This window comes from Talpa occidentalis, unplaced genomic scaffold (genome assembly GCF_014898055.3).
Source record: "Talpa occidentalis isolate TD23 unplaced genomic scaffold, MPIMG_talOcc4v2.1 talOcc4.8, whole genome shotgun sequence".
In the NCBI taxonomy this organism is placed as follows: domain Eukaryota; kingdom Metazoa; phylum Chordata; class Mammalia; order Eulipotyphla; family Talpidae; genus Talpa; species Talpa occidentalis.
In genome coordinates, this window is record NW_023605194.1 from 66638039 (window position 1) to 66664881 (window position 26843).

General features: G+C 38.8%; 1 protein-coding gene across 2 annotated transcripts in view; it reads right to left on the bottom strand.

The window, feature by feature from the left end:
- Positions 1-26843, bottom strand: part of CLTCL1 (clathrin heavy chain like 1) — a 136754-nt gene that overhangs the window by 92647 nt on the left and 17264 nt on the right. For both annotated transcript variants that reach the window (XM_037497864.2, XM_054690737.1), the window contains exons 2-3: positions 17399-17606; positions 3657-3925 (exon numbers count right to left, since the gene is read on the bottom strand). In XM_037497864.2, the coding sequence (XP_037353761.1) occupies positions 3657-3925; positions 17399-17606 (477 nt within the window). The remainder of the gene's footprint in view (positions 1-3656; positions 3926-17398; positions 17607-26843) is intronic.

Sequence of the window (26843 nt, forward strand, 5' to 3'; positions counted from 1 at the left end):
AGATTGGCCTGTACTTTTCTTTTTTTGTGTTTTCCGTGTTTGGTTTTGGTATTAGTGTAATGTTGGCTTCATAGAATGTGTTTGGTATTATCCCTCCCTTCTCAGTTTTTTTTTAAAGATTTATTTATTTTTATACAAAAACTGGGGTACAGGCCAGATGCATGAGATTGAGAAGATTCACCAGATACAGAGTGGGAAACATAACAAGCAGACTGATGAAATACACCACTGAGGGGAGCAGTGGGCGAGTCAGGAGAGGTCTGCTTCACCATGTGGGATTCTCCCCGGCCTGCCGGGATTAAACCCGCACTGCAGAGGCTGCGGACAGCTTCACAGCACAGTGCTCAACCACCTGTGCCACAGGGGAGGCCCCCCTTCTCAATTTTTTGAAAGAGTTTGTGAAGGATAGGCACTAATTTGTTTCCGGATGTTTGGTAGAATTCATTTGTAAATCCATCAGGTCCTGGGCTTTTGTTTTTGGGGAGGTGTTTGATTACCATTTCAATTTTGCTGCTTGTAATTGGTCTGTTTAGTTGTTCTATTTCTTCTTTATCTAGCTTTGGGTGATTGTAGAGTTGTAGGAATTTGTCTATCTCTTCTAGATTATTGAACTTGTTTGCATATAACTGTTCATAGCAGTTTCTGATTATTCTTTAGATTTCTGCTGTGTCTGCTGTGATTTCTCCTCTTTCATTTGTGATCCTATTTATTTGTGCTTTCTCCCGTTTTTCCTTTGTGAGCCTGGCTAGGAGTTTGTCTATTTTATTTATTTTTTGAAGAACCAGCTTTTGGTTTCATTGATCTTTTAGACTGTTTTTTTAGTTTCAATTTCATTTATTTCTGCTTTGATTTCTATTATTTCTTTTCTTCTGCTGGTTTTGGGGGTATTTTGTTGTTCTTTTTCTAGTTCTTTGAGCTTTGAGATTAGGTTGTTTCTTTACGATCTTTCTTGTTTCTTGATGTGAGCCTCTATTGCTATATATTTCCCTCTTTACTGCTTTTGCTGCGTCCCATATGTTTAGGAAATTGGTGTCCTCCTTGTCATTCAACTCAAAGTATTTTTTAATTTCTTCTTTGATCTCCTCACTAGTCCAGTGGTCTTCCAGTAGTGTGGGTTTCAATCCCCATGAGGCAGGAGAGTTCCTTGTCTTCTTTTTATGGTTTATTTCTAGTTTGATGCCTTCATGGTCAGAGAAGATGGTTGGTATGATTTCAGTCTTGGTGTATCTGTTGATGTTTGTCTTGTGTCCCAATATGTGATCAATCCTGGAGAATGATCCGTGTGCGCTTGAGAAAAACGTGTACTCAGATTTTTTGGGGGTTAGTGTTCTACAGATGTCTGTTAAGCCCATGAGGTCCAGATCCTTATTTAGAGCTCTAGTGTCCTTACTTATATTTTGTCTCATTGATCTAGCCATTGGTGATAGTGGTGTGTTGAAGTCTCCTACTACATATGTGTTTTCTCTGATATCTGTTTTCAAAGATGGTAATAGTTGTCTGATATATTTTGATGCTCCTTCATTTGGTGAGTATATGTTAATGAGTGTTATTTCTTCTTGAAGTATTGTCCCCTTGATCATAATGTAGTGACTGTTGCAGTCTCTTTTTACCTTTTTGAGTTTGAAATCTGTTTTATCTAAGTATTGCTGTTCCTGCTTTCTTTTTTGGTCCATTTGCTTGTAGGATTGTTTTCCATCCTTTAACTTTGAGTCTATTTTTATCTTTTGTAGCTAAATGTGTTTCATGGAGACAGCAAAAGCTTGGGTTTTGTTTCTTAATCCAGGCTGCAACTCTGTGTCTTTTTATTGAAGAGTTTAGTCCATTTACATTTAGAGTTAATATTGATATGTTAGCATCTGTATTTGCCATTGTGTTTGTCTTTCCTCTGGTTTTATTTATTTATTCTTTTAATAACTTTTTTTTTTGGCCTTCTTTAGTGGTTATTCATCCCTCTGTTGGTTCTGGCTTTAGGACTCCTTGTAGTATTTTTTGGAGTGGGGGTTTAGTCATAATGAAATTCCAGAGTTTCTGTTTGTCTGGGAAGGTCCTTACTCTTTCTTCATAGAGTAAGGAAAGCTTTGCGGGATAGAGTATTCCTGGTTGGCATTTGTTGTTTTGGAGTCTGTTGACTATGTCCCTCCACTCTCTCCTTGCCCGTAGTGTTTCTTCAGAGAAGTCTGATGTCAGTCTGATTGGTTTACCTTTGAATGTTATCTGTTTCTTCCCTTGTCAGCTTCATTATTTTTTCCTTGTCTTGGCTTCTTGGGAGCTTTACTATTATGTGTCTTGCTGTATTTTTCCTTTTGTCATGGAAGTTTAGTGTTCTTCTTGCTTCTTGTATGTCTATTTTCAGCTCCTTCACGTTTGGGAAGTTCTCTTCAATTATTTCCTTGAATATTTTCTCTGTTCCTACATCTCTCTCCCCTCCTTCTGGGATTCCTATAACTCTTATATTTCCTTTCCTCATGGAGTCAGATCATTCCCGAAGTCTTTCTTCATTCTTTTTCCTTTGTAACTCTCTTTTCTGTTTTGGTTCTTTTTATTTCTGTGTCTTCAAGAGTACATATTCATTCTTCCATTTCATCTATTCTGTTTTCATTGCTTTTCCCAGAGTTCTTTAGTGCCTCCATTAATTCTTTGATCTCCTACATTTCTTTTACTTCCCTCTTTAGGGACTCAATTTCATTCTTCTGATCGTTGATTATTTTTCCCTTATCATTGTTTTCCTTTATGACTTCTGTTTGTTTTTTAATGACGGCAATTTTAAATTCTCTTTCTGGGAGGCTCAGAAGTTCTTCCAAGTCACTGTCGTTGCAATCTGGTGGGTGGTTTTCTTTTGGTGGTGTGTTTTTCTCCTGAGGAGTTGCTAGGTTGCATGTAGTTTTTCTTCTCCTTGCTGCCTGTTTTCTAATTTGCCCTATGCGTTGGGACACTGTGTCGCTGGTACTGGCCGGCATCTTTTTGGTGTGCTCTTTCTGGGATTTCAGAAACTGGCGTTCCAAACGAGTCAAATACTGTTATGCCAGAAGTCTAGTGAGGCAGTGGTACTTTGAGTATGTTAATGGTCGCTGTCACAGAATATTTCCTCCTTCTGTGTTTAATTTCAAAGGTGTGTCTTGAAGTCCTACAGACCTCCCTGGAGGTGGGGCAGCTGGATTGCACTCTGGGTTCCAAAAAAACTGGATCCCCCTCTGGGCTCCAACTTCCTGCCAGGCTTGTGGGGGCCTTCAGCTCACCTCTGACTGTGCAGGGAACCTCCCTCTGGCTCCAAGGGGAGCCTTCTGCCAGTTTCAAGCAGTCTTTATTGAAGAAAGGTCCCTGTTTTAAAATGGCGATGCGGAGATGCACTCCCCTGCACGCCCAGTCTGCCCCAGCTGTGGGTGCCCGCTCCCCCTCTGGGCTCGGTCTGCTGGCCAGAAGGGGCCCGGTGTGGGCCAACTTCCCAGCTCATCTCTGGCTCCGCCGGGAGCTTCTAACAATTTACTTCTTAAAGCTGTGTGAGAACTAGTCTATAAGAACATCAACAATCTGGTGAGTCAAATTTGAATTAAAATTCCTATTTGATCCAAAGTTTAGATGTGTTACACTGATACGAACTTTAGTATTAGGCTTGTATGTTTCATCAGAGCAGCCCCTAAAGATAGCTAAAAGCTTACCTGAGCTGAGATACCAATGAGAAGTAGCCACTTCTGGCATTTGTCAGTCCTGTAGTGGATTATCTGACACCCTGCCAGACTGGCATGTCTATCAAACATCTTCACAGGTTGGGAGTCACCGTCCACACTCCAGTGGTAGACTGCTGTCTCAGTCACCAGGGCAACAGTATTCACTGAGACCCATTTCCAGAAAATCACTTCTTCTGCCATAGTATATGCCTTCACTTTACTCTTCATCTCAATATTAATGATTTGAAGTATCTTCCCAGCTATTAATTAATGAAAATCAGAGAAAGATAAAATAAAAATCTGAAATACAAATTGTTGTGCTTTTAATTTTTAGTTAATGATTACTTACAAATAATCTGATTAAGAGGAGGAAAAGGGTCTCTGAGCAGTAATAAATATACTTTCAATGTCTAAATATTGAGAAGTACAGCCTATGCACAAGGTCCCTCTTCAAAAGAATGGAAAAGAGTGTCAATACATAAATGTATGAATAACAAGAAACAGTTCTATCGAATCAACTATCCAGAGGAATCTATTTTATAGATGACTGGATCAAGAAGATGTGGTACATATATACCATGGAATATTACTCAGCATTCAAAAAAGATAAACACATGCAATTTGCAGCAACATGGATGGCGCTGGAAGGGATCATGCTCAGCGAAATAAGCCAAAAAGAAAAAGAAAAATACCGGATGGTCTCACTCATAGCAGGAATCTAGAAAACTTAAATAAGGGACCAGGAAAATGAATAACTATAAGAAAGTGAAAATCAAAATCAACAAAAAACTATGAACCAGAGACACTTTTGGGGGGGTGGGGGCCGGGAGGGGAGGGATTGGGGTCAGAATGGGGCATTTGCAATTGTATGGGAGAATATAAAAATAAAATTTATTATTTAAAAAAAATGAACAATGATGTAAAAAATAAAAAAAATTAATTAAAAAATTAAAAAAAAATAAGTAGACAAAAACTGCTTAGATAAAAATGTTTTCATTATTGCACCAATTCAAGTCAGATCTTGTTGACTTTGTGATAGAATTAAATGGTTATACAAGAAACTCATTTAATAAATACATCGTTTTATCATGAGCAAAAAAAAAAAAAGAGGAATCTATTTTAGATTGGTATCTCTAGTTTTAGAATATTTAGGACAAAGAAAGCAAAAATATAACATATCTTTTCTCTGTTCAGTATCTCCAACTTTCATGAAAGAAAACCACCACACCTTCAAATCAATTCAACTTTTCTATAGAAAAGAATTATTTTGCATTTAATTCTAGACTAATGTTGCCAAACAGAATTTCCTGTAATGTTCTATATATTTGCACAGCCTATTATAGTAGACATTAGATACATGTAACAATTAAGCATTGAATTTTCACTTTTATTTAACTTTAACCAATTTAAATTTGAACAACCACACGTGACTGGTGTCCAACGAGACAGCACAGTTCCAGACAAAAAGTTTTGGCATCATCCTTTAGCAAAAGATCCACAGTGTTTCCACTTTGATAAAAGAACTGGGTACTAATCTTGATATCTATGCAAAAATTGTGTTTACAGAAAATACTTCTTTCTAAGTTTAGGAATTAGAGCTAAGATTATTTGACCACTTCTACTTGGTATTGTGCTGGATATCCTAGCCAGTACAATAAATCAAGAAAAGCAAAAGGCATAGGACCTCTCTGGTGGTGCAAAGGGTTAAGCACAGCACTATGAAGCTATTCACAGCCCCTGTAGCATGAGTTTGATCGCCCCGGCTGACTAGGGAGCTACCCACATGGCCCAGCAGACCTCTCCTGTCTCACCAGCTGCTCCCCTCAGCAATGTATTTCAGTCAGTCTGCCTGTTCTGTTCCCCACTCTGTCTCTGGTGAATCCTCTCACCCCCCACACCTCTGGTCTATACGCCAGTTCTTGTATAAATAAATAATTTTTTTTATAAAAAAGAAAAGCAAAGGGGCTTCCCTGGGGGTGCAAGGGGTTAAGACACAACCGATGATGCTATCCTCAGCCACTGTAGCACGAGTTCAATCCCCAGCCACAGAAATACCCACATGGCGCAGCAGACATCTCCTGCCTCGCCCACTGCTCCCCTCAGCAGTGTATTTCAGTCGATCTGCCTGTTCTGTTCCCTGCTCTGTCTATGGTGACTCCTCTTACCCCCTCACACCTCTGGCCTGTACCCCATATCTTGTAAGAATAAATATCTTAAAAAAGAAAAGCAAAACACATAAAGGCTGAAAAAGCAGGAAGTAAAACTATTTTTTCACAGACAACATAACTGTTTATAAAGGAAATCCTAAGGAAACTCTAAGTCTACATAATTATCAGAAGTAACATGTGAATATACCAACAACACAGGCTACAAGGTCAATGTAAAAAAATAGCAGAAGAATATCTAAATGCTAACAGCAATTTGGAAATAAAAATTAATTTTTAAAGAATTTATAATGCCACTAAAGAAAAAACTCTCTCAATCAAAAGTCCTATATCCAGCAAAACTGTATTTCAAGAATGAAGGTGAAATTAAGACATGTCCAGATAAATAAAAGCCAAGGAAACTTGTTACCAGTACCTTTGTCCTGCTAGAAATGCTAGTGGGAGTTCTGCAGGTTGAAGTGAAAGGATACCAGACAGTAACTCAAAGCTATATGAAGAAATAAAGGGTTCGGGTCTCTCCTGGTGGCGCAGGCAGTTGAGCACAGTGCTGTGAAGCTGTCCGTAGTCTCTGCAGTGCTGGTTGCTGGTTCAATCCAGGCCAGCCAGCAAGGGTCCCACATGGTGCGGCAGACCTCTCCTGTCTCGCCCTCTGCTCTCCTCAGCAGTGTATTTTGTCAGTCTGCCTGTTCTGTTCCCCGTTCTGTCTCCAGTGAATCCTCTCACCCTCCCATGCATCTGGCCTGTACCCCGGTTCTTGTGTAAATAAATAAATAAATCTTAAAAAAAAAAAAACCTCTTACAAAAAAGAAAGAAAGAAAGGGTTCAAAAAGGTAAATATATGGGTAATTATAAAAGCTATTGTAACAGGGTGGTCCCCAGGAAAGGGGGAGGTTCCAGGTTCCCTGCCCCACCCAAGGAAGGGTGGAGCTGAGCAGGAAGAGGAGAAGCTGCAAAAGAGACTGAGGAAGAAAGGAAGAAGGATGGAGCCAGGAGACCTGGAGGAGGCGCATGGAGCCTAGAGACACGTGAAGAAACTGCACTTGTCTTTGGGTTGTGGACTGGGTGACACAGACGTGGGTGAGACCCATGGGGAGGTGACAATGGCAGTTTTTATCTTAATGTTGATTTTGCTCTTTTGCTTCCGGGCTTGTCTGGTTGTTTCTGACCCTTTTCTGTGGGTCCCCACAGGAAAATGCTTTAGACTTGTGGCAGGCTTTGGGGCCTTGTTCTGGGCCAATCCCATATGGATGGACTTTTACCCACAAGGGGACGGGTAACTTTGGGTGTTTCATTTAAAAACTAGACTCTTTGCCTTACCTGTATTGTTTCCTAGTTTTATTAAAGTTCCTTCCCATTAAAGTCTCCTATGTTTTGTGTTAATGCGGCGGATGGCAGAACCCATTTAGAATAGGCAGGTTTGCGGGGTTTGGGCTGCCCCTCTCCCTGTCCTATAACACTATGATTGGGGCCTCCCTGGTGGCACAAGGGGTTAAGCACCACACTGAAGCAATCCGCAGCCTCTGCAGCACAAGTTCGATCCCCAGCGCAACCCACATGGCGCAGCAGACCTCTCCTGCCTCGCCCGCTGCTCCGCTCAGCAGTGTATTTCGGTCGATCTGCCTGTTTTGTTTCCCCACTCTGTCTCTGATGAATCCTCTCACCACCTGCATCTCTGGCCTGCACCCCAGCTCTTGTATGCATAAATAAATAAATCTTTTTTAAAAAAAGAACAGAAAAACCACCTTAATCATTTTAAAAAGCTAAGATTATGACAACTTTGGTTTGTAAATCCACTTTTTGTTTTCTACATGATTTAAAAAGCTAAAACATTTAAAAATATATTAGTGTATGTATTTGGACAGAATATATAAAGATAAGAGTTCTGTAGCATCAATAACTGAAGAGAAGTAGACCTATGAAGTAGCTGAGTTTTTGCATGTTATTGACATTAAGCTGGCATAAATTCAAATTAGACTGTTATCACTTTAGGATGCTAAAAGTAACAGCTACATACAAAAAGAACAAGAAGGGAACTTGAATATTTCATTCTACAGAAAAAAAGTCACCTTACACAAGAGAAACTAGTAATTCAGGAATGAAGACAACAAAAGTTGTAAGGTGTTTAGAAAACAAACAGAAAATGATAGAAGTCCCTCTTATCAATAATTACATAAAATGTAAAAGAATTAAGCTCTACAAGGAGATCAGCCAAACAGATAGAAAAACATGATCCAACTATAAGCTGTCTACAAGTAACTCACTTTAGATCCAAAAGATACAAATAGGATGAAAGTGAAAGGATGGAAAAAGACACTTCATGGAAATAGTAACCAAAAGACAGCAGGGGTGGCTAGTATCAAACAAAATAAACTTTAAAACTAAGTGAAATATTTTAGTCATTAAACATGAATACTATATGATTCCACGTATATTAGGTACCTAAGCTAGACACAATCATAGACAAAAAGTGCTTGCCAGAAACAGGGGTAAGTTATTATTAAAGCATGCAAGTTTCTGTTTTGTAAGAAAAAATTACAAAAATGTAAGGTAGTGATGGTTATACAACAAAATGAATGCACTTAAGACCACTGAGTTATACACTTTACAATGGTTAAGGTGATAAACTTTATTTTCATATTGGCTTGTCAGAAAACTCATGACATGTTTTTTCTATGTTTTTCAAGCAAAAATGCATCATGACTTTTCTGACAACCCAATATATTTAGCCACAATTTTAAAAACGGAAAAAAAAAATAGTGGGAGAGTGCAGCACCCACTCTGAATAATTAATAAAATAGTCAGGAAAAGAGGATTTGAACATTACTGACCAATTCAACGTGACTTTTTTTAGAATACATCACCCAACAACAAAACACACATTCTTTTCAAGTATGCCTGAAATATATTCTCAAAGAGACCATTTGCTAGGCCATTAAAAAGTCTCAAGAAATTAAAGTTTTTGAAATCACATAAAATAAGCTCTGACCATAAAAGGATTATTAGAAATCAACAACAGTAAGGAGTGCGAGATATCTGCAAATTTTAGAAATTCAACAATTCACTTCTAAAAACCCATGGATCAAAGAAGAAATTTAGAAAATATATTGAAATGAGTGAGATAAAAAAAAAACACAAAACCAAAATCTCAATCTGAGGTTGCAGCTAAGGTAGTGCTTAAGAGAAATTTATACAGTCATGCATCATTTAACAATACTTCAGTCAACAACAGTTAAAACAGGATGGTGGTCCCAATAAGCTTTACTATAGAGCCCAGGTATGTAGTAGGTTATACCATCAAGGTTTGCATAGTCACACTTGATAGATCTTTAAAAAATAACAAAGTCACCTAATGATACAATTCTCAGAGTATAGTGTATACTACCAACACTAAGCAACACAAGACTGTGTTTTATGTCAAGATCAAAAAAGAAGAAAGCTCTGAAACCTGTTAACTAAGTTTCCACCTTAAGAAAATAGAAAAACTGATCTTCCAATTAAGATCTGGAACAAGACAAGGATATCCACTCTCACCACTGATTTTCAATATAGTACTAGACATCCTTGCTAGACCAAATAGGCAAGAGAAAGACATACAAGGAATCAAAATTGGAAAAAAAGTAAAACCATAATTATTTGCAGATAACAGAGAACCATAAAAAATTCACAGAAAAAACAATTAAAACAATAAACCAGTAAAATGGCAAGTAACAAAATCAAAAAACAAAAATCAGTAGCCTTCCTATACGCAAGTTTCAAGAAGAACTTAAGAAAACCACACCAGGGCTTCCCCGGTGGCGCAGAGGTTGAGCACTGGGCTGCAAAGCTGCCCGCAGCCTCTGCAGTGCTGGTTCGATCCCCGGCCAAGGGTCCCACATGGCAGAACAGACCTCTCCTGCCGTGCCGCTGCTCCCCTCGGCAGTGTACTTTGTCAGTCTGCCTGTTCTGCTCCCTGCTCTGGCTCTGGTGAATGCTCTCACCCTCCCGCACATCTGACTGTACCCAGTGCTTGTATAAACAAACAAACAAACAAACAAATAAATCTTTAGAAAAGAAAACCATACCACTTAAATTATACCCCCAAATATTAAATACCTGGGAATAAACCTAACAAAGGAGGTGACAGACCTATACAAGGAAAACTACAAAACACTGTTAAAAGAAATAGAAGACACAAAGAAATGGAAAGATATTCCCTGATCATGAATCTGGAGAATTAACATCATCAAAATGGCCATCCTACCAAAAGCAATGTACAGATTCAATGCAATTCCAATAAAAATCTCAATGGCATTTTTCAAAGAAATGGAACAAATATTGTTGAAATTCATATGGAAGCACAAGAAACCCCAAATAGCCAAAGCTCTCCTAACCAAAGTGGGGAAGAATTGCAGGTAAGTAACACTCCCAGACTTCATACAATACTACAAAGTTATTATAATAAAAGCAGCCATGGTATTGGAACAAAAACAGACACACAGACCAATGGATTCAAATTGAAGGTCCAGAAATAAAATCATACATATATGGTCAACTAATCTACAGCACAGGAACAAAGAATATATACTGGAACAAGGAAAGCCTCTTCAATGAATGGTGTTGGGAAATCTGAACTGCAACATAGAAAAAAATGAAACTAGACTACTGTCTCACACAGAAATCATACACAGAAATCAACTCAAAATGGATGAAAGACTTGAATGTAAGACCTGACACCATAAAATATACAGAAGAGAACACATAAACAAAACACTCCATGACATACACCTCAGAAACATCTTTGAGGATTCTTCTTCAGAAGCAAGATAAGCAAAGATATACAAGTGGGACTACATCAAACTAAAAAGCTTCTGTACAGCAAAGAGAGAGTAACCAAGATGAAAAGATATCGTACGGAATGGGAGAAAATATTTGCACACCACACAATGGATAAGGGACTGATACCAAAGATCTACAAAGAGCTTACACAAGTCAACAAAAACAAAGCAAACATCCAGTCAAGAAATGGGCAGAAGAATTAAAAAGACACACCTCCAAAGAAGAAATGAAATTACCCACAGACATATGAAAACTTGTTCAACATCACTCGTTATCAGGGAAATGCAAATCAAAACCACAATGAGATACCACCTCACACCAATGAAAGTGGCCCAACTGGTAGGTAATAAATGCTGGCAAGGATGCAGAGAAAAAGGAACCCTTGTGCACTGTTGGTGGGAATGTAACGTGGTCCAGTAACCATGGAAAGTTGTGTGGAGGTTCTATAGAACACTAAAATTGGATCCACCATATGTCCCAGTCATTCCACTCCTAAGAATTTATCCAAAGAACACAGTAACACGAATTTGAAAGGAAACCTGCTCCTACGTTTACTGTAGCACTATTCACAACAGCCAAGATATGGAAACAACCCAATTCCCCCCAACAGAAGAATGGGTCAAAAATTGTGGTATATTTACACAATGGAATATTACTCAGTGAACAAAAATGACAAACCCATGCCATTTGCAGCAACATGGATGGAACTGGAAGGGATTATACTAAGTGAAACAAGTCAGGAGAAAAAAGAAAATATTGGATGGTTTCATTTACATGCAGAATAGAGAGAAACCTAACAAAAAGCCAAGAAAAAAAACTAGCAAGCTGATAATAGATCTGAGGCATACAGCAAGGGAGGGGTGGGAGGGTCAAAACAGGGGAGGGAAGAACACAAGGGAAGATGGTAGTGGTTCACAGGTGATATGGTGGCAGGAGGACTATGGGACTACACCTGAGGAGAGAAACAAATTACTGTACAAAAAGGAACAATGATGTAAGACAATAAAAAAAAATCAAGCATATATAGTTAATTATAAAAAAAATAAAATACAGCAAAGTAAACCCAAAGCAACAAATACATAAATTAAGGGACCAAAAAGCAAAGAGAGATAACAGAAAAATAATGAATAAACTAACTGAAACATAAAGTTGGCCTTTGAAATAGTCAAGAAAACTGATAAACCTTTTTAGACTCATCCAGGAAAAAAAAAAAAAAAGACACAAATTACCAAAATCAGGGATGGGGCCTCCCCTGGTGGCGTGGCGGTTGAGCACTGGGCTGCGAAGCTGCCTGCAGCCTCTGCAGCGCCGGTTTGATCCCCAACTGCCCTGGCGAGGGTCCCACATGGCGTGCAGACCTCTCCTGCCGTGCCCGCTGCTCCCCTTAGCAGTGTATTTCATCAGTCTGCCTGTTCTGCCCCCCACTCTGGCTCTGGTGAATTCTCTCACCCTCCCACGCTTCTGACTGTACCCAGTGCTTGTATAAATAAATAAATAAATGTTTAAAAAAAAAACAAAAAACAAAATCAGGGATGGAAGACAGGAGGACACTACTAGTGAACCTAAAGAAATTAAAGTGAATATTATGAACAATTTTATGCCAATATATTATAAATCTTAGATGATGCTGATAAATTCCTGCAAAGATAAATGACCAAAACTAGAAACAGTAAATTTAAGGTAATTAAAGAAATTGTATTAGTAGTTCAAAATCTTGCCACAAATGAAATCACAAGCCCAAAAGGCTTTTGTTAAAATCTATCAAATACTCAGAAGATAGAAATAACAAGTCTTTCATAAACCCTTTCTGAAAACTCAAGAGGAGGAACCACTGAGTCTCTCTTGTTATATGTTGAATATATATACAATTAAAATGGGTGGATTTTATGGCAAGTGAATTACACTTAAAAAAAGTGATTAAAGGAAGGGGAAAGACTAAAGGTTCAACTACAGATTAGGGATATATTTCAGTTTCAAAAAGCATGAGATCACATAGGAAATTTCCTTTAGCTTGAAAAGTTGTCAAGTTGTCCTCAAATTATTAAAAATATCTTGTTTATATAAGGTACAAAATATTTAGCATCACAAAAAGAAAAGCCAAAAAAAAAAAAAAAAAGACCAACTCTGGGAATCAACCTCAGGTCAGATTTGAAATAAAAGTGGAGTGTGCCACCACAAGAGGTTATCATCTCTCTACCTGTCTCCTCCCTCCCTACAACAAGCTAACTGCCAGGCTGGATCTGGATTGGCCTAACTCAATCAACCTTTCAAAATAAAGGGAGCATTTGGGAAAGATGCTGGACATACAGAATCCTTGAGTCATTGCTTCCCTCTGGAATATCAAAGATAAGCATCTGGAGGGAGCAGCCACATCAAGAACAGAATTAGGAAAGTAAGGAGCAGTGTCTTAGCAAGGCGGAGAGTCAGGAATCACTGAAAGAGAGGGAAAGATTAACTAACAATAAGTCAGGAGTGCTGCCAGTTCACCAGGAGGGATATTAGCCCTTCCCTCAAAAGTCTCCCAGGCTCTCCCCAGGATGCCAGCCTAGGAAGGAGAGTATATAATTCACTGTGAGTGCATAGCCTGTTTGACAGTTCAATGAAGAATCCCCAGGCAGCCAGGGACTGGGTTTTGCAGTGGGAAAAGTCATACAGTCATCTTCCTGGTGTTGGGAAAACTGGGTAGCCACATGCAAAAGAATGACACTAGATCACCATCTCACACCTTACACAAAAATTAATGCAAAATGGACTAAAGACATGAAAATAAAAGCCAAAACTATAAAATATGTTAAAGATTACATAGGCAAAACACTCCATGGCATTGGAGTCAGAGATGTCTTAAGGTTTTATCTCTAATAGATAAGCAAAAGCAAATACATAAACAAATGGGATTACATCAAACTAAAAAGCTTCTGCACAGAAAAACACACTATCAGTAAAACAAAAAGACACCCACCTAAAGGGAGAAAATATTTGTGCAACTCAACAAAAAGAAAACGTTAATAAAGAAATCAAAAAATATGCAGAAGAGCTAAATAGACACTTCTCCAAAGAAAACCTACAATGGCCAAGAGGTACATGAAAAAATGCTCATCACCACTCATTATCAGGGAAATGCAAAACAAAACCACAATGAAATACCAGCTCACACCTATGAGAATGGCCTACATAAAAAAAGACCAGATACAACAAGTGTTACTGAGGATATGGAGAAAAAGAAACCCTCTGACACTGTTGGTGGGAACGTAGACTAGTGCAGCTCTTATGGAAAACCATTTGTAGGTTTCTCAAAATATTAAAAATAGACCTACCATGTGATTCCACTCCTAGGCATCTACCCAAAGAATGCAAAAACACTAATTTGAAGGGACATATATATGAATACTTTGCAGCCCTATTTACAATAGCCAAGCTATGGAAAAAGTCTAAGTGCCCAATAGAGAGGAGTGGATTAAAAAACTGTGGTGTAGGGCCTCCCCGGTGGCGCAGCGGTTGAGCGCTGGGTTGCAAGGCTGCCCTCAGCCTCTGCGGTGCCGGTTCAATCCCTGGCTGCTCCCCGGCCACCGGAGGAGGGTCCCACATGGCGCGCAGACCTCTCCTGCGGCCCGCTGCTCCCCTCAGCAGTGTACTTCGGTCCTTCTGCCTGCTCTGCTCCCCGCTCTGGCTCTGGTGAATTCTCTCACCCTCCTGCGCTTCTGACTGTACCAGTGCTTGTATAAATAAATAAATAAATATTTAAAAAAAAAAAAGTATGAAAAGTTTTTAAAAAAAAAAAAAAAAAACTGTGGTGTATATACACAATGGAATGCTACTCAGATATTAAAACAAAAGATGAAGTTTTTTTATTTTATATATTTCTTACATCATTTTTCATTATTGCACAATGTATGCATTTTCATCTTGGTTATTATATATCCCTATATAATTGCACCCCACTTATTCTGATCCCAATCTCTCCTCGCCCCACTCCCCACCCCCCATAGTGTGTCTCTGGTTTATAGTTGCTTGTTGATTTTGATTTTTTCTTTATTATAGTTATTCTTTTTCCTGGTCCCTTATTTAGGTTTCCTAGATTCCTGCTATGAGTGAGACCATCCGGTATTTTTCTTTTTCTTTCTGGCTTATTTCGCTGAGCATGATACCTTCCAGCGCCATCCATGTTGCTACAAATTCCATTGTGTATATGGACCACATCTTCTTGGTCCACTCATCTATTTTTGGGCATTTGGGTTGTTTCCAAAGTTTAGCTATTGTAAATAGTGCTGCTATATACATAGTGGTGCAGGTGCCCTTTGGAATTAATGTTTCTGTGTCATTTGGGTAAATACCTAGGAGTGGAATTGCTGGATCATATGGAATCTCTAAAAATATGAACTTTTGCCATTTGCAACAAAACAGATGGTACTCCAAAGGTAATACAAAGTGAAATAAGTCAGAAAGAGAAAGACAAATACTAATTTGATGAATAACAGATGATGAATTCTACTCCCACTTCATGCTCTTTTTGGTGAGGAGCAAAAGTGCACCTCTAGTTTTAAAACATTCACCACAGATTCATCAGCTGAGACGGTTTAGAGAGAGACTAGTGTGAGCATATCTGTTGCAGGTTTCTTCAAAGGAACCGATGAAACTATGGTCGGATTACCTCATGTCTCCTGAAGTCACAAATGAGAAGAGACTACAAAGTTAAACCCCTTTTCAAGAGGTCATCTCATGAAGAGCCCCTTTCCAATTACAAGACTTCACTAGCCAAAATGAGGACCTGTGAGAACCAAGACTAAGCTCCTTGAGGTCACTTTCAGGCTTTCAGGGCACCTAAGGCACAGCCAGCTAAGGGGTACGAAACAATAAAAATATAATTCATTTTCTTTGTAACTCAACCTCTGTACAAAATGATTTTTGGTTGTTTTAAAAGAAAGTTTCATTCATTTTGGTCTAGGTTCTTTAAAACATACTGTATATCCTCCATTTGCTCACCATTTGCACTATATGGATTCAAGATTAACCTTATAAGCAGATTGCAGTAAAAATAGGATAAAGCCTTAAAATTATAGCACTTTGTTCCAATGCCTCTCACCTTCATATACAAAATTAAACAGCACTCAGTATTAGAGCTGAAGTAATTTATATGAATATTAAGAAAGAAAGAAAAAGGACAGCCCTGTCCATTGGGAAACTAGCCTAGCACTCACAGCCTGACTATACTGCTCTTTCACTGTTCAACTTCAGGTGTGTTCCTAGTGGTCTTTGGTTGAAAGGAATTAACAATATCTGCATGCTACAGTACACAATATCTACCCTTTTCCCCAATCCCATTTCCCTCCCCTCCATCCAACCCGCTATTAAGGAGAAACAAGAACTCTAAAATGCAGTTCATTTCTGAGACACATTGAGAATACCAAATGGCAAACAAATGCTAGATAAGGTCACTAAGAACAACTGCAACAAGGTCTTCCTTGTCACCCAAGGGTTAAGCACAGTACTGTGAAGCGATCCACAGCCTCCGGCCAGGGAGCTACCCACATGCCACAGCAGACATCTCCTGTCTCGGCTGCTGCCCCCCTCAGCAGTGTATTTCATCAGCCTGCCTGTTCTGTTCCCCACTCTGTCTCTGGTGGATCCTCTCACCCCCTGCATCTCTGGCCCATACCCTGGTTCTTGTATAAAAATAAATAAATTTTTACAAAAAATACAGTGTTCTAAGTCAATGTTACTTCAGCAAACATCATTAAAAATAAGCTAAATTAAAATAGTTTACACTGCTTACAATACATGCTTAAAAAATACTTTGAGAATATAGCAAAGAAAAAAAGAGTTGACATAAAGGTCATTTTGAATTAAAAATATCCAGCAATTTGTTTAAATAGAAAGGTCTTAATATCTAGGTATCCATCTGCCTAATGAAGACAAAGCAGACTACATTTTTGTGGAAAAAATAGAAGCCCACTCAAAAATAACATTTGGTTTTCACAAATTTTAGGTTCAGAACCAGTGTTTACTTACTTTATAAGTGATAATGCATTTCAAATAAAATTATGTTAACATAATCCTTTCATTTCCCAAAATATGACAATATGAAAGGTCTATAGTCTCAAGATAACTAGATGGTTTCAAGCACCCAAATCCCCTAAGCTCAAGGAAGCAACAGCTATGTGTCTGGTTTATACTCTAGGATGACTAGAGCACCACTGTGAAGCTCCCGTCACAAGGTCATTGCAGTAACATGGGGTCTGGACATATCTTCTTTCTTATGTATTTGGTATTATGAGTAAGGTGCAAAAAGTTTGGGTGCTCAGGAGTTTCCTTCAGGGCACACAAGCAGCTTTTGCTTAAACTGTTGGAATTAAGTTTAATATTGATGAGTTTGCTGAGTTTACTGCCACTTATCCACTATTTATGGTAATAAGGCAGGGAAACAGGTAAACTTCCTTTTTAAAAATTCTATCAGGCTGGGCCTCCCCGGTGGCGCAGCAGTTGAGTGCTGGGATGCGAAGCTGCCCTCAGCCTCTGCAGTGTTGGTTCAATTCCCGGCTGCTCCCCCCGGCCACCGGAGGAGGGTCCCACATGGCGCACAGACCTCTCCTGCTGCTCCCCTCAGCAGTATACTTCTGTCCTTCTGCCTACTCTGCTCCCCGCTCTGGCTCTGGTGAATTCTCTCACCCTCCCACGCTTCTGACTGTACCCAGTGATTGTATAAATAAACAAATAAATCTTTAAAAAAAAAAGAAAAAAAAATTCTATCAGGCTTACCTTTCAGAGCTATCACCTTAGAGACTGGATTCATGATGGCACTTTCTGCAGAGATAGGCTGTCTGAATGGCGCCATTGGGTTGCTCATGTCAATAATCACGACCTGTGCCTTTTCTCCAACTTTCTCTCTAACACATATAAATTTGTCAGATTCCATTGTTAATGTGTTGAGTCCAATGTTGGCTGGATTAATTCCCAAGTTGTGGAGCTAAATAGACAAGAAACGTTTATGTAAGTAACTTTTCCTCTAAAATAGATTAGACCTAGCCATTGGTTACCAGAGATTATTGGAAGAGGAAAAGTTAAAGAGTTCATAAAAAAATTAACAAACATTACACAGCAGAATAGAGAAGCTGGAAATACCCTCTCTTAAAAGCAACTATGAAAAATAGCATTTGCTCATAGGAAGATCCAAATGCCCCATACCATCTATAGAGTCCCAGGATTGACCCACACAGATCTTGAAGTAAAGTGGGTATCATCAGTTATCAGAAAGTGACAAGGGCAATCCGAGACACTGAGTAATTCCTGAAAGGAACTTGGCTGACATGTAAGTAGGTACAGGCCCAACCTGAGGTAGTGGGAACTCCCGGTCAGTGTGGACTCTGAAAGCTCCCTCCCCAAATTCTCCCCAAAAGAGATCTAAGAGAAGCCACCTAAGCCAGGACAGAGGACACAAAAAGCCAAATAACAGAGAGAATGACTTGAGAAAGTCACAAATCACTTGGGAAAATAAACAAACAGCACACAGTATCGCAGCCTTGTAGAAGCTGCAGTAAGGACAGTGGTTGGGCTGCCATGGCCATAGTTGGCAGCCATAGCCACAAGCCCTTGTCTGCCTTAATACTGTGGCACAGCACTGCCACCCAGCCAAGTAAAACAGAGTCCCCAATTGGGAACCTGGAGGGTCCAAATCTAGCTTTCCCAACTGAGGGACTCCAGTTTCATAGATTGTGATTGTCTGCAGCAGGGAGGTGGGATAGGAAGTTAAGAAAACCTAAGTTGTGGAATGAAAGAAGAGTAGGTAGTGGTAACCAACTTCATCTCAAACTGAGATCAAGTATTAAAGTCCCCAACACCCCTCCTGCCACTGAGAAACAAACAAAACAATCTACAGCACACCAAACACACACACACACACACACACACACACACACACACACACACACACAGAAAGAGAGAGAGAGAGAGAGAGAGAGAGAGAGAGAGAGAGAGAGAGAGAGCGCACAAATAAGGCAACACATGCCTAGATAGCTAGGAACATCTGAACGCAAGATAGAAAGCAAAATGAAAACAACAGAAGTCATGTGAAAAATATAAAGGAAGGATACAGAAGTAGAGGACCTATCAGGCAGAGACTTCACAGCAACATTTAAAATGTTAAATGAGGGGATCCAGTGATTTGGAGCCCAGGGGCAATCCAGCCACACCCCACCTCCAGGGCAGTCTGTGGGATCTCAAGACATAGCTTTGGAATTAAACAAACACAAAAAGAGGAGATATTTTGTGACAGCAACCTTAACATATTCATAGTACCACTGCCCTATTGGACTTCTGGCATAATAGTATTTGACTCGATTGGACCACCAGTCTCTGACATCCCAGAAAGGGTACACCAAAAAGACGCCAGCCAGGGCCTCCCCGGTGGCGCAGTGGTTGAGCGCTGGGTTGCGATGCTGCCCGCGGCCTCTGTGGTGCCGGTTCGATCCCCAGCTGCTCCCTGGCCACCGGAGGAGGGTCCCACATAGTGCGCAGAACTCTCCTGCCACCCGCTGCTCCCCTCAGCAGTGTACTTCGGTCCTTCTGCCTGCTCTGCTCCCCGCTCTGGCTCTGGTGAATTCTCTCAACCTCCCGCGCTTCTGACTGTACCCAGTGCATGTATAAACAAAAACAAACAAACAAACAAATAAATAAAACATGCCTCTATTAAAAAAAAAAAAAAGACTTTAAAAAAAAAAAAAGACGCCAGCCAGTACCAGCAACACAGTGTCCCAACACATAGGACAAATTAGAAAACAAGCAGGAGGGAGAAGAAAAACTACAAGCAACCAAGCAAGTCCTCAGGGAAAAGACACACCGCAAAAAGAAAATCACCCACCAGAATGCAACAACAGTGACTTGGAAGAACTTCTGAGCCTTCCAGAAAGAGAATTTAAAATTGCCATGATTAAAAAACTGACAGAAGTCATAAGGGAAAACAATGATAATGGAAAAATAATCAATGATCAGAAGAATGAAACTGAGTCCCTAAAGAGGGAGTGAAAGAAATGCAGGAGATGAAAGAATTAATGGAAGAGCTAAAGAACTCTGGGAAAAGCAGTGAAAGCAGAATAGATGAAAGGGAGGAACGGATAAGTACTCTCGAAGACACAGAAATAAAGAGAACCAAAACAGAAAAGGAAAGAGAAGTACAAAGGAAAAAGAATGAACAAAGACTTCAGGAACTATCTGACTCCATGAGGAAAGGAAATATAAGAGTTATAGGAATCCCAGAGGGAGAGGAGAGAGACATAGGAGCAGAGAAAATATTCAAGGAAATAACTGAAGGGAACTTCCCAAAAATGAAGAAGGAAGTGAAAAAAGGACATACAAGAAGCAAGAAGAACACCAAACTTCCATGATGAAAGGAAAAATAGAGCAAGACACATAATGGTAAAGCTCCCAAGAATCCAAGACAAGAAAAAAATAGTGAAGTTGACAAGAGGGAAGAAAGAGATAACATACAAAGGAAAACCAATCAGGCTGACATCAGAATTCTCCAAAGAAACACTACAGGCAAGGAGAGAGTGGAGGGACATAGTCAACAGACTCCAAGAAACACTGTCAACCAAGAATACTCTATCGGGCCTCCCCTGGTGGCACAGGCAGTTCAGCACCATGCTGGAAAGCTGTCCATAGCCTCTGCAGTGCAGGTTCGATCCCAGCCAGCTGGCGAGGATCCCACATGGCGCTGCAGACCTCTCCTGTTGCACCTGCTGCTCCCCTCAGCAGTGTATTTCATCAGTCTGCCTATTCTGTTCCCCGCAGTCTCTGGTGAATCCTTTCACCCTCCCACGCATCTGTCCTGTACCCTGGTTCTTGTATAAATAAATAAATAAAAATAAAATCTTAAAAAAAAATACAGTATCCCGCAAAGCTTTCCTTCCTGTATGAAGCGAGAATAATGACCTTCCCAGACAAACAGAAACTCCAGAATTTCATTACAACTAAACCCCCCACTCCAAAAAATACTACAAGGAGTCCTAAAACCAAAACCAACAGAGGGATGAATAAGAAAGAAACAAGACAAAAAAATTTACAAAAAATTAAAAAATAAATAAAACCAGAGAAAAGACACAATGGCAAATATGCTAACATATCAATACTAACTCTAAATGTAAAGGAACTAAACTCTTTAATAAAAAGACACAGAGTGATAGGCTGGATTAAGAAACAAAACCCAACCTTTTGCTGTCTCCACGAAACACATTTAACTACAAAAGATAAAAATAGACTCAAAGTTAAAGGATGGAAAACAATCCTACAAGCAAAAGGACCAAAAAAGAAAGCAGGAACAGCTATACTTATATCAGATAAAACAGATTTCAAACTCAAAAAGGTAAAAAGAGAGCCAGACGGTCACTACATAATGATCAAGGGGACAATACTTCAAGAAGAAATAACACTCATTAACATATACTCACCAAATGAAGGTGCACCAAAATATATCAGACAACTATTATCATCTCTGAAAACAGACATCAGAGAAAACACATATGTAGAGAAGACTTCACACATCACTATCATCAATGGATAGATCAATGAGACAATAAGTAAGGACATTAAAGCTAAATAAGGATCTAGACCTCATGGGCTTAACAGTCATCTATAGAACACTAAACCCAAAAAATCTGAGTACACATTTTTCTCAAGTGCACACAGATCATTCTCCAGGATCGATCACATACTGGGACACAAGACAAACATCAACAGATACACCAAGACTGAAATCATACCAACCAACCATCTTCTCTGACCATGAAGGCATCAAACTATAAATAAATCATAAAAAGGCAAGGGACCCCTTACACACACTTCATGGAGATTGAAACCCACACTACTGGAAGACCACTGGATTAATGAGGAGATCAAAGAAGAAATTAAAAAATACTTTGAGTTGAATGACAAGGATAACATCAATTTCATAAATGTATGGGACGCAGCAAAAGTAGTAATAAGAGTACAATATATAACAATACAGGCTCACATCAAGAAACAAGAAAGAACTCAAAGAAACAACCTAATCTCACAGCTGAAAGAACTAGAAAAAAGAACAGCAAAAAAACCCTAAAACCAATAGAAGAAAGGAAATAATAAAAATCAAAGCAGAAATAAATGAAATATAAAATAAAAAAAAAAATCCAAAAGATCAATGAAAGCAAAAGTTGGTTCTTTGAAAAAATAAATAAAATAGACAAACTCCTAGCCAGGCTTACAAAGAAAAATGGGAGAAAGCACAAATAAATAGGATCACAAATGAAAGAGGAGAAATCACAACAGACACAGCAGAAATCAAAAGAATAATCAGAAACTACTAGGAACAGTTATATGCAAACAAGCTCAACAATGTAGAAGAGATGGACAAATTCCTACAAATTTACAATCACCCAAAGCTAGATAAAGAAGAAATAGAACACCTAAACAGACCAATTACAAGAAGTGAAATTGAAATGGTAATCAAAACCCTCCCGCAAAACAAAAGCCCAGGACCAAATGGATTTACAAATGAATTCTACCAAACATCCAGAAACAATTAGTGTCTATCCTTCACAAACTCTTTCAAAAAATTGAGAAGGGATAATACCAAAGACATTCTATGAAGTCAACATTACACTAATACCAAAACTGAACAAGGACAACAAAAAACAAGAAAACTACAGGCCAATCTCTCTAAAGAACATGGATGCAAAAATCCTCAATAAAATTTTAGCTAACAGACTCCAACAATATATCCATAATTCACCAGGCCCAAGTAGGATTTATTCCAGGGACACAAGGATGGTTCAACATCCAAAAATCAATCAATGTAATCCAACAAATCAACAAAAAGAAATATAAAAACCATATGATAATATCAATAGAGGCTGAGAAAGCTTTCGACAAAGTGCAACACCCATTCATGATAAAAGACCTTGAAATTCTTGGGATACAAGGAACATACCTCAACATCATAGAGGCCATATATGACAAGCCCACAGCCAGTATCATTCTCAATGGTGAAAAGTTGAAAGCATTTCCATTAAGATCTGGAACAAGACAAGGATGTCCACTCTCACCACTGCTTTTCAATATAATACTGGAAGTCCTAGCCAGAGAGCAGTAAGACAAGAGAAAGGCATACAAGGAATACAAATAGGGAAGGAAGAAGTCAAACTATCATTATTCACAAATGATATGATAATATACATAGAGAATCCCAAAAACTCCACAGAAAAACTAATCAAACGAATAAGTTTAGTAAAGTAGCAGGATACAAAATCAACACACAAAAATCAGTAGCTTTCCTATACACAGACAATAAATCTGAAGAAGAAGAAATCAAGAAAACCATCCCTTTTATTAATGAAACAAAAAAAAAAAAAAACCTTGGGAATAAACCTAAAAGAGGTAAAGGACCTACACAAAGAAAACTATAAAACACTGTTAAAAGAAATAGAAGAAGACACAAAGAAATAGAAAGACATCCCCTGCTCACGGATTGGAAGAATTAACATTATCAATATGGCCATCCTACCAAAAGCAATTTACAGATTCAATGCTATTCCAATAAAAATTTCAATGACATTCTTCAAAGAAATAGAACAAATATTGATGAAATTCATATGGAGCCACCAAAACCCCTGAATAGCCAAAGCTCTCCTGAAAAAAAGAAGGGAATGGAGGCATCACACTCCCAGACTTCGAACTATACTGCAAAGCCATAATAATCAAAACTGCATGATATTGGAACAAGAACAGACACATGGATCAATGGAACTGAATAGAAAATCCAGAAATAAACCCACAGATTTACAGTCAACTAATCTCTGACAAAGGAGCAAAGACTATGCATTGTAGCAAAGAAAGTCTGTTCCATAAATGGTGCTGGGAGAACTGGGACACTACATGCAAAAGAATGAAGCTTGACTACTACCTCACACCATGCACAAAAACCAACTCAAAATGGATTAAAGAACTAGACATAAGACCTGAAACCATAAAATACATAGAAGAAAATATAGGCAAAACACTATATGACATACACCTCAGTAACATCTTTAAAGACTCATCACCGAAAGCAGTGATAGCGAAGGCAAAGATAAACAGCTGGGACTACATCAAATTAAAGCACAAGAGATAGTAACCAAAACAAATTGACACCCCACTGACTGAGAGAAAATTTTTGCACACAACACAAATGATAAAGGACTGATGACAAATATCTACAAAGAGTTGAAGAGTCTCAACAAAAACAAAGTAAACAATCATCCAAAAATGGGCAGAAGAGCTAGAACTTCTCCAAAGAGGAAATGCGAATGGCCAATAGATATAAAAAAATGTTCAGCATCACTTGTAATCATGGAACTGCAAATCAAAATTGCAATGAGATACCATCTTATACCAGTGAGAATGGCACATATCCAAGAAACTAACAACAACAAATGTTGGCGAGCATGTGGAGAAAAAGGAACTCTTCTACACTGCTGGTGGGAGAGCAAACTGGTCCAACCACTATGGAAAGCTGTGTGGAGATTCCTCAACCTGCTAAAGATAGAGCTTCCATATGAACCAGCAATTCCACTCCTAGGTATTTACCCAAAGGACACAGAATCATCAATTCAAAAGGGCATCTGCACCCCTATGTTTACAGCAGCACTATTTACAATAGCTAAGCTACGGAAACAACCCAAATGCCCCCAAATAAATGAGTGGACCAAGAAGATGTGGTACATATACACAATGGAATATTACTCAGTAATCAAAAAAGATAATAAACTCATGCAATTTGCAGCAACATGGATGGAGCTGGAAGGGATCAACGCTCAGCGAAATAAGCCAGAAAGAAAAAGAAAAATACTAGATGGCCTCACTCATAACAGGAATTTAGAAAACCTAAATAAGGGACCAGGAAAAAGACTAATTATAATAAAGTAAAAATCAAAATCAACAAGCAACTATAAACCAGAGACACACTATGGGGGGGGGATTAAAAAATTCAATTGATAAAATTGTGTTGTATGACTGAGTCCAGTGCAATAAAATGCTTCACTTTGACCAAAAAAAAAAAAAAAAAAGAAAGAAATCTACTCTTCAACTGGCAAGTATTTAGTGTATTCCAATACCTAATAAAACCGATTCTGGGTTTTTTTGCTTTGTTTAGAATTACCTCCTCCATTATTACAGAATATGAATCTGCTAATTTAACATTTTATTTTCTGTATTGTAATAATGTCAAATTCTGTTAATTTTTGAAGGGGATTCACATTATGTTCAATATTTCAATTTGCCATTCAATTTGACTAGCATGTGTCCCAGACCAACTTTGTGGTTACATGGTGCTATGTGTTGATATTTTGAGGAAAGATAGAGGTGCTGTTTCCTCTTCTACAAAATGAAAATTCGTGAAAAATGCTAAATGAGCTATTGGAAGGTCAGTTAAAGGCAACAGACAGGTACAGGAGCTTAGAAAGGAAATCTAGGAGGAAAGAGGGTTCTTCACCAAAGAGATTAAATATGTGAAAAGATCACAAAAAGAGACTGCAAATGAAATACAAAGTTAGAAAGCACTTTAAATAGAATTAGACTGGGACCTCCCTGGTGGCACAGCGGTTGAGCGCTGGGTTGTGAAGCTGCCCGCAGCCTCTGCAGAGCCGGTTCAATCCCCGGCTGCTCCCCGGCCACCAGAGGAGGGTCCCACATGGCGTGCAGACCTCTCCTGCCGCCCGCTGCTCCCGTCAGCGGTGTACTTCGGTCCTTCTGCCTGCTCTGCTCCCCGCTCTGGCTCTGGTGAATTCTCTCACCCTCCCGCGCTTCTGACTGTACCCATTACTTGTATAAATAAATAAATCTTAAAAAAAAAAAATTAGACTGGCAGAAGAATTTCATATGTAAAAGACTGAAGTGAACCAATCACCCACTTAGAAAAAGGGAGAGAATCAAAGATAAAGGAAAAATGAGGAAACTCTGTAAGAAACATCAGACTCAATTAGAAGAGAAAACTTAAGAATAATTGGGATCCCAGGAGGTGAAGAGAGAGAAATGTTGCTCTACCAACAATCATGGATTTGATCAAAGGAGGTTCTAATAATGTTTGTTCTTCACTAAAATGTTTAAGTTCTACAGATTCCAAACAGAATTGGAGCAATTCTGCTACTTTTGCTGATGCTTCCTCTTTAACAGGTTCTATCATTCTCTTCAGAAGTCCTCGGTAATCCTACTAAATTTCAAACAAAGCTTCTCCCTTTCTCGGATATTGGAGCAGAGCTGCTGAACTGTACATCCCACATTGATATGTGCTTTGTGCAACTTGTCTCAGATTCTATCTTTGATTATATATCAATATTTATCTGGTGCTTTCTCAACCTCTCCTGCCTATTGAGGTTACTAGCTTAGTGAATTTCTGGATAGATGGCTCAAGACAGCATAATTTCACTTTTTATTCACCTTAAGACATCCTAAAAATATGCTCTGTCACTTGCAGTTTAACAACTGATTTCACTCATACAGAAAAATCTGATACCTGCTTCGCAAGGGGTGCCTCTCCCTGAACGCCAAGTCAGCGCCAGGTCCACGGTACCAGTCAAGGCCGGGTTCCCCCAAAGTATCTTTATTTCAAAACATTTTTTGCTCAACGCAAAATCTACTGCTGTACCTATTACCTTGTGAGACCTTGTCTAGGTTTATGGCAGCAACAAAAACCAGAGATCACTTGTTAAAAATCACAATCACTCTTGAGAAGAAGCACAAACAAGACTGCTCATTTTGCTAATATCATTCTTTATTCTATTTTTTCCTTTGCTATCAACAAGAATCCTCAAGAGCAGAGATAGCATTTTATCTTTTGTAATACAGAAGCTAGCACATTGGCTATTCCAGTTACTGAGTGGAACAGCTGCATGACAACAGGTCACCACATCTAATCTTCTGTTAACCTACACATACTTAATATTTGTGCAAAACAAGACTTTCAGGTTACATAATATTTCTAAAGCCATAATGTTGGTTAATGACAGATATGAGAATATATGTGAATAAAGTCTGTGCTCTGAACCATAGTACTGAGCTTGTCTGAAATTCATTTTTCATTTAAACACAGAAAAGCAGCAGTGGTAATTACATTCCCCAAAGTTGAGATTTTCTCAGAGCAAGTAATTTTCATAAATTAATTCCATAAATGAGTACTGAACGCATACCACCTACTAGCCAC